Source organism: Pseudophryne corroboree, chromosome 6, assembly GCF_028390025.1.
Source record: "Pseudophryne corroboree isolate aPseCor3 chromosome 6, aPseCor3.hap2, whole genome shotgun sequence".
Classification (NCBI taxonomy): domain Eukaryota; kingdom Metazoa; phylum Chordata; class Amphibia; order Anura; family Myobatrachidae; genus Pseudophryne; species Pseudophryne corroboree.
Window position 1 is genome coordinate 117,853,391 of NC_086449.1, and position 14,281 is coordinate 117,867,671.

The 14,281-nt window shown below is 49.8% G+C and overlaps 2 protein-coding genes across 2 annotated transcripts in view; both read right to left on the reverse strand.

Moving 5' to 3' along the window:
* VDAC3 (voltage dependent anion channel 3) overlaps positions 1 to 14,281 on the reverse strand; it is a 524,928-nt gene that overhangs the window by 188,684 nt on the left and 321,963 nt on the right. The gene's annotated exons all lie outside the window — the stretch shown is intronic.
* Positions 1,835 to 14,281, reverse strand: part of IKBKB (inhibitor of nuclear factor kappa B kinase subunit beta) — a 131,938-nt gene continuing 119,491 nt past the window's right edge. The window contains exon 22 of the mRNA XM_063931741.1: positions 1,835 to 2,087. Within this exon, the coding sequence (XP_063787811.1) occupies positions 2,019 to 2,087 (69 nt within the window). The 3' untranslated portion in view covers positions 1,835 to 2,018. The remainder of the gene's footprint in view (positions 2,088 to 14,281) is intronic.

Here is a 14,281-nt window from a genome sequence, read left to right on the forward strand (position 1 = left end):
TTAACATATGCCACATGTCCATACATTCATGAGTCGGCATTGCCGACGGAGACATACCACTCATTCGCTCCACCTCCTCCTTGGACGAGCCTTCCGCCTCAGACATGCCGACACGCACGTACCGACACCCCCACACACACAGGGATATATCTATAAGGAGACAATTCCCCAACAAGGCCCTTTGGAGAGACAGAGAGAGAGTATGCCAGCACACACCCAGCGCCTACAGATACTGGAAAATAACCCAGATAGCGCTTTTATCACCAATCAATGTGTGATACACTCATTGCGCCTTGAAAATGCCCCCCCCCCCCCTCTTTTCCAGCCCTCTGTCACAGAGTTCAGCAGGGGAGAGTCCGGGGAGCCAGCTTCTCTGCAGCGTTCTGTGGAGAAAATGGCGCTGTTCCATATGAAAAAAAATGGCGGGGGATCTCTCCATTTACTGCCTCCGCAGCCTAATGCCTCCTGATATGCCATACCCGAGGTTTATTGCTGCCCAGGGCGCCCCCCCTGCGCCCTGCACCCATCAGTGCCTGTACTGTGTGTGTAGTGCGTGGGAGCAATGGCGCGCAGCGTTACCGCTGCGCGCTTACCTCAATGAAGATCTGAAGTCTTCTGCCGCCTTGAAGTCTTCTTTTCTTCTTATACTCACCCGGCTTCTATCTTCTGGCTCTGCGAGGAGGACGGCGGCGCGGCTCCGGGACGAACGGCGGGGTGAAACCAGCGTTCCGACTCCCTCTGGAGCTAATGGTGTCCAGTAGCCTAAGAAGCAGAGCCTATCATTTAAGTAGGTCTGCTTCTCTCACATCAGTCCCACGATGCACGGAGCCTGTTGCCAGCAGGCTCCCTGAAAATAAAAAACCTAACAAAATTCTTTATTTAGAGAAACTCTGTAGAGCTTATCTGTAATGCACCCTATCTCCTCTGGGCACAAAATCTAACTGAGGCCTGGAGGTGGGGCATAGAGGGAGGAGCCAGTGCACACCCATACTAAAAGTTCTTTATAGTGCCCATGTCTCCTGCGGAGCCCGTCTATACCCCATGGTTCTTACGGAGTCCCCAGCATCCTCTAGGACGTAAGAGAAATGGATGGATATTTTGCATGTTTGACCATATTGAGGCATGAGGTTAAACAATATTGCGGTGTGCAGTAACAGCTAACTGCCTGCAGATGTCACTGTACATTTCTAGAATCAATATTTAGCAACCAGTGACTGAACTTCTGTATACACAATAAAAATAATTATCACAGGAGGTACCTAGACAGTGCAACAGAACATACAGTGGTATACTTTTAAGATAGCGGCTGTTGGGATCCCGGCAGCCGAAATACCAACACCGTAACCCCAACATCAGTCAGAACACCGACGCTGGAATCCAGAACAGGTCAGAGTCCAGACGCCGGAATTCCGAAGGTAAGTATAGCCGGGAGGGTTTGGCTGCGTGTCGTGGAGAAGGGGGAGTGGTTAGGGTTAGGCTGAGGACTAGCCTGCCGGGGTCGGTGTTAGGGTTAGGCTGCGGGGAGGTGGCTGTTAGACACCATCGGGGGTGGGGGGGTGGATGGGGATGTGTCAGGTTTAGGCACTAAGGGGGGAAGGTTAGGCTTACTGAAAGGGCATGGGTCAGGTTTTGGAACTCAGGGGAGGTTAGGGAGGGTGAATGGGTGCAAAGTTAAAATACTTACCTCGCCCCGTCGGTATCTTGACCATCGGAATGCGGGCGCTGGTATTGTGACCGCCGGCATCCCATACGCCGGGATTACATGCCAATGCCCATACAGACAGTTCACCAGTATATCATAAAAGATTCAACTCCCAGTTAATGAAGTAGTATAATTTATATATATATATATATATATATATATATAATTAAAACAGGCAACACTATACTGATCCTCTCTACATACATCCAGACAGTAGAAAGGTCTTATTTGGCCAAGTGTAATAGGATATGAAGTCCTACACAGAGGAGGGTAAAAGGCACAGATTGTTGTAATTGTCTATCGCTGCAGATTAGCCTCACGTTGCTGTGATCCGACAGCCTGCTAATTCCTCTTCTTGGGGAGGCAGCCAGGACCAGTCAAATGTCTGTAAAGATGAGAAGCAGAGAGAGAATGGTAACATTAATGCTAGTCATACTGCATGTCAGGCTTTCTTATAAAACAGCTGGGACAAGGGGAAGGATATTCCATCGGGGGTATGCACACAATCATGCACTGGCAGGCAGGAAGGTAGGGAACGCCGTACATCTGCCCAACAAGGTGACTGTCTTTGTTAGAATTCTCTTCAGGACTTTCAGTGCATGTGGCATATCCTCATACCCCTCACAAGGAACACGACACATGCTGGTGGTTCTGTGAACACAGCCCAACCATTCATTTTATATCTCAGTAATATCACGTTTTCCTAGATAAAGGACCGTCTGCGTTCTCATGAACACTAGTGCAGACACAATATACCTGCCTCCCCAATGTGCAGGTAGCAGGGGTTTAGTCTATAACTAAAATGTGGTAAAAATAATATTTGTAAATGTAGCAGAGCAGGGTCTCACGTTCCTTGTATCTCAGGGCGTCTGTGTAAAGCACATTATAGCTGTTAATGTCACTGCTTAACTCTGAACACTGATGTGGATCAAGAAACAGAAACTACCCTTTTAGCAGCAATATATTTGCTTGCAGACTAATCACCATGGAACGCAGGTGCAAATGTATTCACATGCTGAAGCCCTGTTAAGTGTGCGGACGCGCAGCAGCCACACTCCACGTGGCAGTTGTGCGAACGCCTCTGCCTGACTGAGAGGCAGAGGCATTTGCGGGGCGGGAGGTGGCATTAAATGGGCATCAAATCGGTGCTGGGGGGTGCAGTCCGCACAACGCAGTCGTGTCCGGACTTTTTGCAGGGCGGGCCGTGGCGGCTGCATGAGACCGGCGGGTGGGGGATTGGAGCCGGCATGTAGGGCATGCCCTGTGCTGGGCGTCCCCCACATGTCAGAGAAACTGCGTTTTTTTCGCACATCTACGATTCATGCTGAATCACAAAGATAAAGTATACATCATTCTATATTTCTTTTTCATCCACTAGGGGTCACTGGAGTACTCTTGGGATATGGACGGGGCGTAGCCGGAAATGGCACATTTAAATATTTTAATTAGTAACTGGTCACCCCCTCCATACTCCCATAAACCCTTCAGTATTTTTCTGTGCCTCTAGTCGGAAGGTACATTGGACAGGATTGTCCTTCGATTCTTCAAGCAAGTTTATTTTTAGTTTTTTCTACCCACTCCCTTCCCAACTTATCAGAGAAGTGGGGTCCAGGATGGTGGGTGCTGCAGAACAGCAGCAGATGGTCTGCCGGTGCCCATGAAAAGGGCCCCACCATTGACCACAATCAGCAGAGCTGATTGCAGCCTCAGGCTGCACAGAGAAGCTGGACCGTGCTTAGTTCAGAAGCCCGTGATAGCCTCCCCTGGTACAGGTAATGAGCGGTTAGGCAGCTCACACTGCCGCCGCTCACTTGCGTTATATGCAGGGGGTGAGGGGCGCTATGTGGGGACATTATGTCTTATTTTTTTTATACACACTATATACCGTGCACCCTCCTGCCCAGCCGCGGACTGCACAGCAGCAGCCGCTGGGCGCCAAGCAAGTGGACAAAGTTCACAACAACACCTCCTGCCTGCCCAGCCGCGGACTGTATAGCAGCCGCCGCTGGGCGCCAAGCCACCATTCACTGGCTGTATTCCACTGCCCAGCCGCGGACTGCACAGCAGCCGCCACTGGGCGCCAAGCTGCCGCCGCTTCCCGGCCGTCCGCTCCCATACCCGTGCTCCCCAGTCCCTGGACGCCGCTCCCCCCCCCTCCCTCCCGCGGTTAGCTTCTGCTAGCCGCTACCCGCCAGAGCTCCGGAGCCGCGAACGGCGGCTCCAGCGGCTCTGTATGCAGAGGGGGGAGAGGTGAAAGGCTGACCGCGGACAGCTCTCACTGCTGCCGCGGTCCGTCTCTGAGAAGGGAGATCGCGGGGAGAGGGGGGGGTGAGTAATGCCCGCAGGGAGGCCCCATAACTAAGCTGCATTTAAGGCAGCAAACAGCTCAGGCTATTAAGCCTGTGAGGGGGTCAGTGATTTTCAGGACTGCTGGGCACTGTAAGGCTATGTTACCTGTAAAGATGTATATATAGGGGTATATATGTATATCTATATGGATATGTGTGTATATTTCTGGATATATATTTCCAAAAGTACGTTTGTATATGTGTATATATATATATATATATATATATATATATATATGGGTCTTTGTATATGGCTACATCATGAGTATGTATCAATACACTTATCTTGCAATGGCAAGCACATGGCGGACACCATTTTAACAGTACTTCCTGCTTCTTCCCAGGAAGTGGCTGCACTACAACATTAGGACTCTGGAGGAGCCGGGGTGTTGTTAGGAATTTTTATTTTATTGGTTTTGTACACCTAGTTTCACTTTTGTAGGTTAAACACGTGCACTGTAATGTGGATTCATACACACCTGCCTTACGTGATACTAAGCACGGTACTGGTCTGTCCTTCTGGGCTTACTGGTCAATGTAAATAATGAGTGCGTCTAATGCATACCTCCCAACATGACCCTCTCCAGGAGGGACACAATGCTCTGCTTCTGGACTTCCATCTTCATTTATGATGGGCAGCACCTGTGTTGAACAGGTTAATGGATAAGAAAGGTGTTTCAGCACAGGTGATGGCAATCATAAATTAAGAGAAAAGTCCAGGAGCAGAGCATTCTGTCCCTCCTGGAGAGGGTCATGTTGGGAGGTATGCTAATGTAAAGTAAACAAGCAGCTTCGCTGCAATGTCTGTCAGACAGTATGTCGAACAAATACGACTGCACATACCACGCGTATACTGCCTGGGGAGACTTTGTTATTATTTGTCTTAAAAATTGACAGTTTCAGCTAGGTTGATTTCTGTCTATTCAATGCCAGCCCTCATATCACAGCCGGCCATTGATAATTAACAGGCAGTACGTCAGGTTCTCAACGAAAACTGGAGACCGTTTTTCCCGATAATGCGGTATGGTGGCTAAACAGGGAACTCTGGTGTGTTTTCCATATTCAGCATATCTTACTAAGCAGCTCAGACGAATACGGACTCAAGCCGATCCTCTTTGGGGGATACTAGAGCGTCTTTGCCCTGGGTACAGCAGTAGGGGTGTTGCTTAGCCCTGCTTTGGTGCGGGTTTTGGGTTAACAAGACGGAATTGGCATGGCAATTCAGTTCACGTTTGCCCTCCAAGTAGAACACCTTATACTTCTCGCTGATCACACTTGTGAATCTGCTCAATATCTAGGTACAGCTTCTGTGGACGTCGGCCAGTTTAGTTTCCTTTCAGCTTCACTAGTTGCGGCACGACGTGCACTTTCGCTATGTTCTTAACAGAACGAAGTCTGAAGCATTACCTTACACTGGCTACAGGTTTTGTCCTGTCTTGGACAGACATCTAATTTCCTGCCATTGTCTACACAAATTCCTGATTAGAATACTCAGGATATAGTCTTTACACCTCAATCCTTTTCAGGCCGTGCTACAAAAACATCCACATACAGGATATGTGGTAGAAGACGTGGTTTCAACAAACCACTAATTGTCGTCAACACGTATACGGTTAGGGTACTGACGCTTACTTCAAGGCATCGTTAACCAGGTTTTCAGTGGCTTTTACAGAACGCTAAGCCCACTGACAGGCAAGTGCCATAATGTGTTTCCAGACCATCACCGATCGTCAGTTGTGGGCGTCCACAGTTGGGTGAATCTGCAATTTTGGGTTCTCAGCTTTCATAATACAGGTCGATTGTCTTCTACCATTGCAATTTGCAATTCAGGTCTGCCTGGGTCAGAAGACAAGACGGCGGATCTGCAGACAGTGATACAAACGCAGGATGTTCTTCAGTTTGATACTGACCCTAAGAGAGGTCTATCAGTACGTAGTTTACTACATATTCAAAAGAACTACCTGCAGTTGGTAGTTCTGGCTTTCCACAAACAACAGTACTTAGACGCATCAAGCCTACTTATGTTTTGCAGTAGACACCATTTTCACTTTCAGGCGCTACCGTTTGGCTTCGTATCGGCGCCTCGGGTGGTCACAAGTATTGGCTGTCATGATAGCTCATCTCAGATTCCTTAGACTGATAACAGTTCCGTGCTTTGTAAATCTGCTCAACAAAGCTCTGTCTCAACGCTTATTCCTGCAACGTGTCTTACTAACGTACAATGGCGTCGTTCAGCACGGTTGGATTGTCAACCTAAAGTAATCAAGCCTCATTCCGTAACAAAGGATTCATGCATAGGAATGATTCCGTGGATCAACGGATTTACCTGTTTGAACATAACACACAAAGGGTTTGTCTTTGCGTACAGTTAGTACACATTCCACGACCAGTCTCCATCCATTTGGGCATTCGACTGTTAGGAAGGAGGGTGGCGTCTTTCAACGGACTCCAGTTCGCAAGAGTTCGCTCATGTCATTGTCACCTGGATTGCACGCATCTACAGATTCATCAGATAGTGCGGTTGGCTTCAAGGGTCGGAGTATCACTACTCTAGTGGCTCCAAATACACAATCACCGCAGGGAAAATGTTCGGCGTCTGGAATTGGCTAATTCTCAGACGGACGCGAGTCTCAGAGGTTGGGAAGCTGTGGTCCCAAATTTTCTCTAACGTCCTAGTGGATGCTGGGGACTCCGTAAGGACCATGGGGAATAGACGGGCACCGCAGGAGACTGGGCACTCTAAAGAAAGATTCAGTACTATCTGGTGTGCACTGGCTCCTCCCTCTATGCCCCTCATCCAGACCTCAGTTAGAATCTGTGCCCGGCCAGAGCTGGGTGCTCCTAGTGGGCTCTCCTGAGCTTGCTAGAAAAGAAAGTATTTTGTCAGGTTTTTATTTTCAGAGAGCTTCTGCTGGCAACAGACTCTCTGCTACGTGGGACTGAGGGGAGAGAAGCAAACCTACTCACTGCAGCTAAGTTGCGCTTCTCAGGCTACTGGACACCATTAGCTCCAGAGGGATCGAACACAGGTACCTAACCTTGATCGTCCGTTCCCGGAGCCGCGCCGCCGTCCCCCTCGCAGAGCCAGAAGTACAGAAGCAGTAGAAGCAAGAAGACATCGAAATCGGCGGCAGAAGACTTATGTCTTCACTTAAAATAGCGCACAGCACTGCAGCTGTGCGCCATTGCTCCCGCAGCACACCCACACACTCCGGTCACTGTAGGGTGCAGGGCGCAGGGGGGGCGCCCTGGGCAGCAATTAAGATACCTGATGGCAAAAGTATACATATATACAGTCAGGCACTGTATATATATGCGAGCCCCCGCCATTTTTACACATGAGAAGCGGGACAGAAGCCCGCCGCTGAGGGGGCGGGGCCTTCTTCCTCAGCACACCAGCGCCATTTTCTCTTCACAGCTCCGCTGGAAGGACGCTCCCCAAGCTCTCCCCTGCAGTATACAGGTGCAATAGAGGGTAAAAAAGAGAGGGGGGGGGAGACATAAATTTAGGCGCAGAGATATATATATATATATATATATATATATATATATATATAAAAAATAAGAATTTACTCACCGGTAATTCTATTTCTCGTAGTCCGTAGTGGATGCTGGGACTCCGTAAGGACCATGTGGAACAGCGGCTCCGCAGGAGACTGGGCACAACTATAAAGAAAGCTTTAGGTCTAACTGGTGTGCACTGGCTCCTCCCACCATGACCCCCCTCCAGACCTCAGCCAGGATACTGTGCCCGGAAGAGCTGACACAATAAGGAAGGATTTTGAATCCCGGGTAAGACTCATACCAGCCACACCAATCACACCGTATAACTCGTGATACAATACCCAGTTAACAGTATGATAACAACTGAGCCTCTCAACAGATGGCTCAACAATAACCCTTTAGTTAAGCAATAACTATATACAAGTATTGCAGACAATCCGCACTTGGGATGGGCGACCAGCATCCACTACGGACTACGAGAAATAGAATTACCGGTGAGTAAATTCTTATTTTCTCTGACGTCCTAGTGGATGCTGGGAACTCCGTAAGGACCATGGGGATTATACCAAAGCTCCCAAACGGGCGGGAGAGTGCGGATGACTCTGCAGCACCGAATGGGCAAACTCTAGGTCCTCCTCAGCCAGGGTGTCAAACTTGTAGAATTTAGCAAATGTGTTTGACCCCGACCAAGTAGCTGCTCGGCAAAGTTGAAGAGCCGAGACCCCTCGGGCAGCCGCCCAAGAAGAGCCCACCTTCCTCGTGGAATGGGCTTTCACTGATTTAGGATGCGGCAGTCCAGCCGCAGAATGTGCAAGCTGAATCGTACTACAGATCCAGCGAGCAATAGTCTGCTTTGAAGCAGGTGCACCCAACTTATTGGGCGCATACAGGATAAATAGCGAGTCAGTCTTTCTGACTCCAGCTGTCCTGGAAACATATATTTTCAGGGCCCTGACTACGTCCAACAACTTGGAAGCCTCCAAGTCTTTTGTAGCCACAGGCACCACGATAGGTTGGTTCAGATGAAACGCTGATACCACTTTAGGGAGAAACTGGGGACAAGTCCTCAATTCTGCCCTATCCATATGGAAAATCAGATAAGGGCTTTTACATGACAAAGCCGCCAATTCTGATACACGCCTGGCCGAAGCCAAGGCCAACAACATGACCACTTTCCACGTGAGATATTTCAAATCCACGGTTTTAAGTGGCTCAAACCAATGTGACTTTAGGAAATCCAACACCACGTTGAGATCCCAAGGTGCCACTGGAGGCACAAAAGGGGGCTGAATATGCAGCACTCCCTTAACAAAAGTTTGAACTTCAGGTAGTGAAGCCAGTTCTTTCTGGAAGAAAATCGATAGAGCCAAAATCTGGACCTTAATGGAACCCAATTTTAGGCCCATAGTCACCCCTGACTGTAGAAAGTGCAGGAAACGGCCAGGCTGAAATTCTTCCGTTGGGGCCTTCCTGGCCTCACACCACGCAACATATTTTCGCCATATGCGGTGATAATGGTTTGCGGTTACTTCTTTCCTAGCTTTAATCAGCGTAGGAATGACTTCCTCCGGAATGCCCTTTTCCTTCAGGATCCGGTGTTCAACCGCCATGCCGTCAAACGCAGCCGCGGTAAGTATTGGAACAGACAGGGCCCCTGCTGCAGCAGGTCCTGTCTGAGCGGCAGAGGCCGTGGGTCCTCAGATCATTTCTTGAAGTTCCGGGTACCAAGCTCTTCTTGGCCAATCCGGAACGCTGAGTATAGTTCTTACTCCTCTTCTCCTTATTATCCTCAGTACCTTTGGTATGAGAGGAAGAGGAGGGAACACATAAACCGACCGGTACACCCACGGTGTCACTAGAGCGTCCACAGCTATCGCCTGCGGGTCTCTTGACCTGGCGCAATACTTTTCTAGCTTTTTGTTTAGGCGGGACGCCATCATGTCCACCTGTGGCCTTTCCCAACGGTTTACAATCAGTTGGAAGACTTCTGGATGAAGTCCCCACTCTCCCGGGTGGAGGTCGTGCCTGCTGAGGAAGTCTGCTTCCCAGTTGTCTACTCCCGGAATGAACACTGCTGACAGTGCGTGATTTTCCGCCCATCGGAGAATCATTGTGGCTTCTGCCATCGCCGTCCTGCTTCTCGTGCCGCCCTGTCGGTTTACATGGGCGACCGCCGTGATGTTGTCTGACTGGATCAGTACCGGCTGGTTTTGAAGCAGGGGTTTTGCCTGACTTAGGGCATTGTAAATGGCCCTTAGTTCCAGAATATTTATGTGCAGGGAAGTCTCCTGACTTGACCATAGTCCTTGGAAGTTTCTTCCCTGTGTGACTGCCCCCCAGCCTCGAAGGCTGGCATCCGTGGTCACCAGGACCCAGTCCTGTATGCCGAATCTGCGGCCCTCTTGAAGATGAGCACTCTGCAGCCACCACAGCAGAGACACCCTTGTCCTTGGAGACAGGGTTATCAGACGATGCATCTGAAGATGCGATCCGGACCACTTGTCCAACAGGTCCCACTGAAAGGTTCTTGCATGAAACCTGCCGAATGGAATCGCTTCGTAGGAAGCTACCATTTTTCCCAGGATCCGCGTGCAGTGATGCACCGACACCTGTTTTGGTTTTAGTAGGCCTCTGACTAGAGATGACAGCTCCTTAGCCTTCTCCTCCGGGAGAAACACTTTTCTCTGTTCTGTGTCCAGAACCATCCCCAGGAACAGTAGACGTGTCGTAGGGACCAGCTGTGACTTTGGAATGTTTAGAATCCAGCCGTGCTGTTGTAGCACTTCCCGAGATAGTGCTACCCCGACCAACAACTGCTCTCTGGACCTCGCCTTTATCAGGAGATCGTCCAAGTACGGGATAATTAAAACTCCCTTCTTTCGGAGTATCATCATTTCGGCCATTACCTTGGTAAAGACCCTCGGAGCCGTGGATAGACCGAACGGCAACGTCTGGAATTGGTAATGACAATCCTGTACCACAAATCTGAGGTACTCCTGGTGAGGATGGTAAATGGGGACATGCAGGTAAGCATCCTTGATGTCCAGTGATACCATGTAATCCCCCTCGTCCAGGCTTGCAATAACCGCCCTGAGCGATTCCATCTTGAACTTGAATTTTTTTATATATGTGTTCAAGGATTTCAAATTTAAAATGGGTCTCACCGAACCGTCCGGTTTCGGTACCACAAACATTGTGGAATAGTAACCCCTTCCTTGTTGAAGTAGGGGCACCTTTACTATCACTTGTTGTGAATACAGCTTGTGAATTGCCTGTTACACTGCCTCCCTGCCTGAGGGAGTGGTTGGCAAGGCAGATTTGAGGAAACGGCGGGGGGGGGGGGAGACGTCTCGAATTCCAGCTTGTACCCCTGAGATACTACTTGAAGGATCCAGGGATCCACCCGAGAGCGAGCCCACTGATTGCTGAAATATTTGAGACGGGCCCCCGCCGTACCTGGCTCCGCCTGTGAAGCCCCAGCGTCATGCTGTGGACTTAGAGGAAGCGGGGGAGGACTTTTGCTCCTGGGAACTGGCTGTATGCTGCAGCTTCTTTCCCCTACCTCTGCCTCTGGGCAGAAAGGACGCGCCTTTAACCCGCTTGCCCCTATTGGGCCGAAAGGACTGTACCTGATAATACGGTGCTTTCTTTGGTTGTGAGGGAACATGGGGTAAAAATGTAGACTTCCCAGCTGTTGCTGTGGAAACGAGGTCCGAGAGACCATCCCTGAACAACTCCTCACCCTTATAAGGCAGAACTTCCATGTGTCGTTTGGAATCTGCATCTCCTGTCCACTGCCGAGTCCATAACCCTCTCCTGGCAGAAATGGACATTGCACTAATTTTGGATGCCAGCCGGCAAATATCCCTCTGTGCATCCCTCATGTATAAAAGTGCATCTTTTATATGCTCTACGTTTAGCAATATAGTGTCCCTGTCTAGGGTATCTATATTTTCTGACAGGGAATCTGACCACGCAGCAGCAGCACTGCACATCCAGGCTGAAGCAATATCCGGTCTCAGTATAACACCTGTGTGTGTGTGTATATATAGATTTCAGGATAGCCTCCTGCTTTCTATCAGCAGATTCCTTCAGGGCGGCCGTATCCGGAGACGGTAGTGCCACCTTCTTTGACAAGCGTGTGAGCGCTTTATCCACCCTAGGGGATGTTTCCCAGCGTGACCTATCCTCTGGTGGGAAAGGGTACGCCATTAGTAACCTCTTAGAAATTACCAGCTTTTTATCAGGGGAAGCCCACGCTTCTTCACACACTTCATTTAACTCTTCAGATGGAGGAAAAGCTACTGGTAGTTTATTCTCTCCAAACATAATACCCTTTTTTGTGGTACCTGGGGTAACATCAGAAATGTGCAACATATTTTTCATTGCCTCAATCATGTAACGTGTGGCCCTACTGGAAGTTACATTAGTCTCATCGTCGTCGACACTGGAGTCAGTATCCGTGTCGACATCTGTGTCTGTCATCTGAGGTAGCGGGCGTTTTAGAGCCCCTGATGACTTTTGAGACGCCTGGGCAGGCACAGGCTGAGAAGCCGGCTGTCCCACATTAGGTATGTCGTCAAACCTTTTATGCAAGGAGTCGACACTGTCGCGTAATTCCTTCCACAGCACCATCCACTCAGGTGTCGACCCCGCAGGGGGTGACATCACGTTTACAGGCATTTGCTCCGCCTCCACATAAGCCTCCTCATCAAACATGTCGACACAGCCGTACCGACACACCGCAAACACACAGGGAATGCTCTGACAGAGGACAGGACCCCACAAAGCCCTTTGGGGAGACAGAGAGAGAGTATGCCAGCACACACCAGAGCGCTATATAACACAGGGATCCCACTATAAATGAGTGTTTTCCCTTATAGCTGCTTTTTTATATATCTTATATATATATCTATACTGCGCCTAAATTTAGTGCCCCCCCTCTCTTTTTTACCCTTCTGTAGTGTTCAGATTGCAGGGGAGAGCCAGGGAGCTTCCTTCCAGCGGAGCTGTGAGGGAAAAATGGCGCCAGTGTGCTGAGGGAGATGGCCCCGCCCCTTTTTCGGTGGACTTTCTCCCGCTTTTTCTGGAATACTGGCAGGGGTAATTTTACATCTATATAGCCCCTAGGACTATATATGATGTAGATTTGCCAGCCAAGGTGTCATATATTGCCCTCAGGGCGCCCCCCCCCAGCGCCCTGCACCCATCAGTGACCGGAGTGTGAGGTGTACATGAGGAGCAATGGCGCACAGCTGCAGTGCTGTGCGCTACCTTGGTGAAGACCGAAGTCTTCTGCCGCCGATTTTCCGGACCTCTTCGTTGCTTCTGGCTCTGTAAGGGGAACGGCGGCGCGGCTCCGGGAACGAACACCAAGGTCGGGTCCTGCGGTCGATCCCTCTGGAGCTAATGGTGTCCAGTAGCCTAAGAAGCCCAAACTACCACCTGTTAGGTAGGTTCGCTTCTTCTCCCCTTAGTCCTTCGCTGCAGTGAGTCTGTTGCCAGCAGATCTCACTGTAAAATAAAAAACCTAAATATACTTTCTTTCTAGGAGATCAGGAGAGCCCCTAGTGTGCATCCAGCTCAGCCGGGCACAAGATTCTAACTGGCTGAGGTCTGGAGGGGGGTCATGGTGGGAGGAGCCAGTGCACACCAGTTAGACCTAAAGCTTTATTTATAGTTGTGCCCAGTCTCCTGCGGAGCCGCTGTTCCCCATGGTCCTTACGGAGTCCCAGCATCCACTTAGGACGTCAGAGAAACAGCAGCTACTGGGTAAACACTAAGGTACAGTGTAATCCCTGGGTTATATAGCGCTGGGGTGTGTGCTGGCATACTCTCTCTCTGTCTCCCCAAAAGCCTTTGTGGGGTCCTGTCCTCAGTCAGAGCGTTCCCTGTATGTGTGCGGTGTGTCGGTACGCCTGTGTCGACATGTTTGATGAGGAAGGATACGTGGAGGCAGAACAAGTGCAAATAGATGTGGTGTCGCCCCCGACGGGGCCGACACCTGATTGGATGGATATGTGGAAGGTGTTAAATGATAATGTAAGCTCCTTACATAACAGATTGGATAAAGCTGTAGCCTTGGGACAGTCGGGGTCTCAATCCATGCCTGCTCCCACAGCGCAGAGGCCGTCAGGGTCTCAAAAGCGCCCAATATCCCAGTTAGTTGACACAGACGTCGACACGGAATCTGATTCCAGTGTCCATGACGATGATGCAAAGTTGCAGCATAAAATGACTAAAGCCAACCACTACATGATTGTGGCAATGAAGGATGCGTTACACATTTCTGAGGAAAATCCTGTCCCTGACAAGAGGATTTATACTTATGGGGAGAAAAAGCAAGAAGTGGCTTTTCCCCCGTCACATGAATTGAATGAATTATGTGAAAAAGCGTGGGATTCCCCTGATAGGAAGGTAGTAATTTCCAAGAGATTGCTGATGGCGTATCCTTTCCCGCCAACGGACAGGGTATCCTCCCCCAGGGTAGACAAGGCGTTGACACGCTTATCTAAGAAGGTGGCCCTGCCGTCTCAGGATACGGCCGCCCTAAAGGATCCTGCGGATAGAAAGCAGGAAGCTATCCTGAAGTCTGTTTACACACATTCTGGTACGCTGCTGAGGCCAGCAATTGCTTCGGCCTGGATGTGTAGTGCGGAAGCAGCATGGACGGATACTCTGTCTGAGGAGTTAGATACCCTGGACAGGGACTCTGTTCTAATGACCC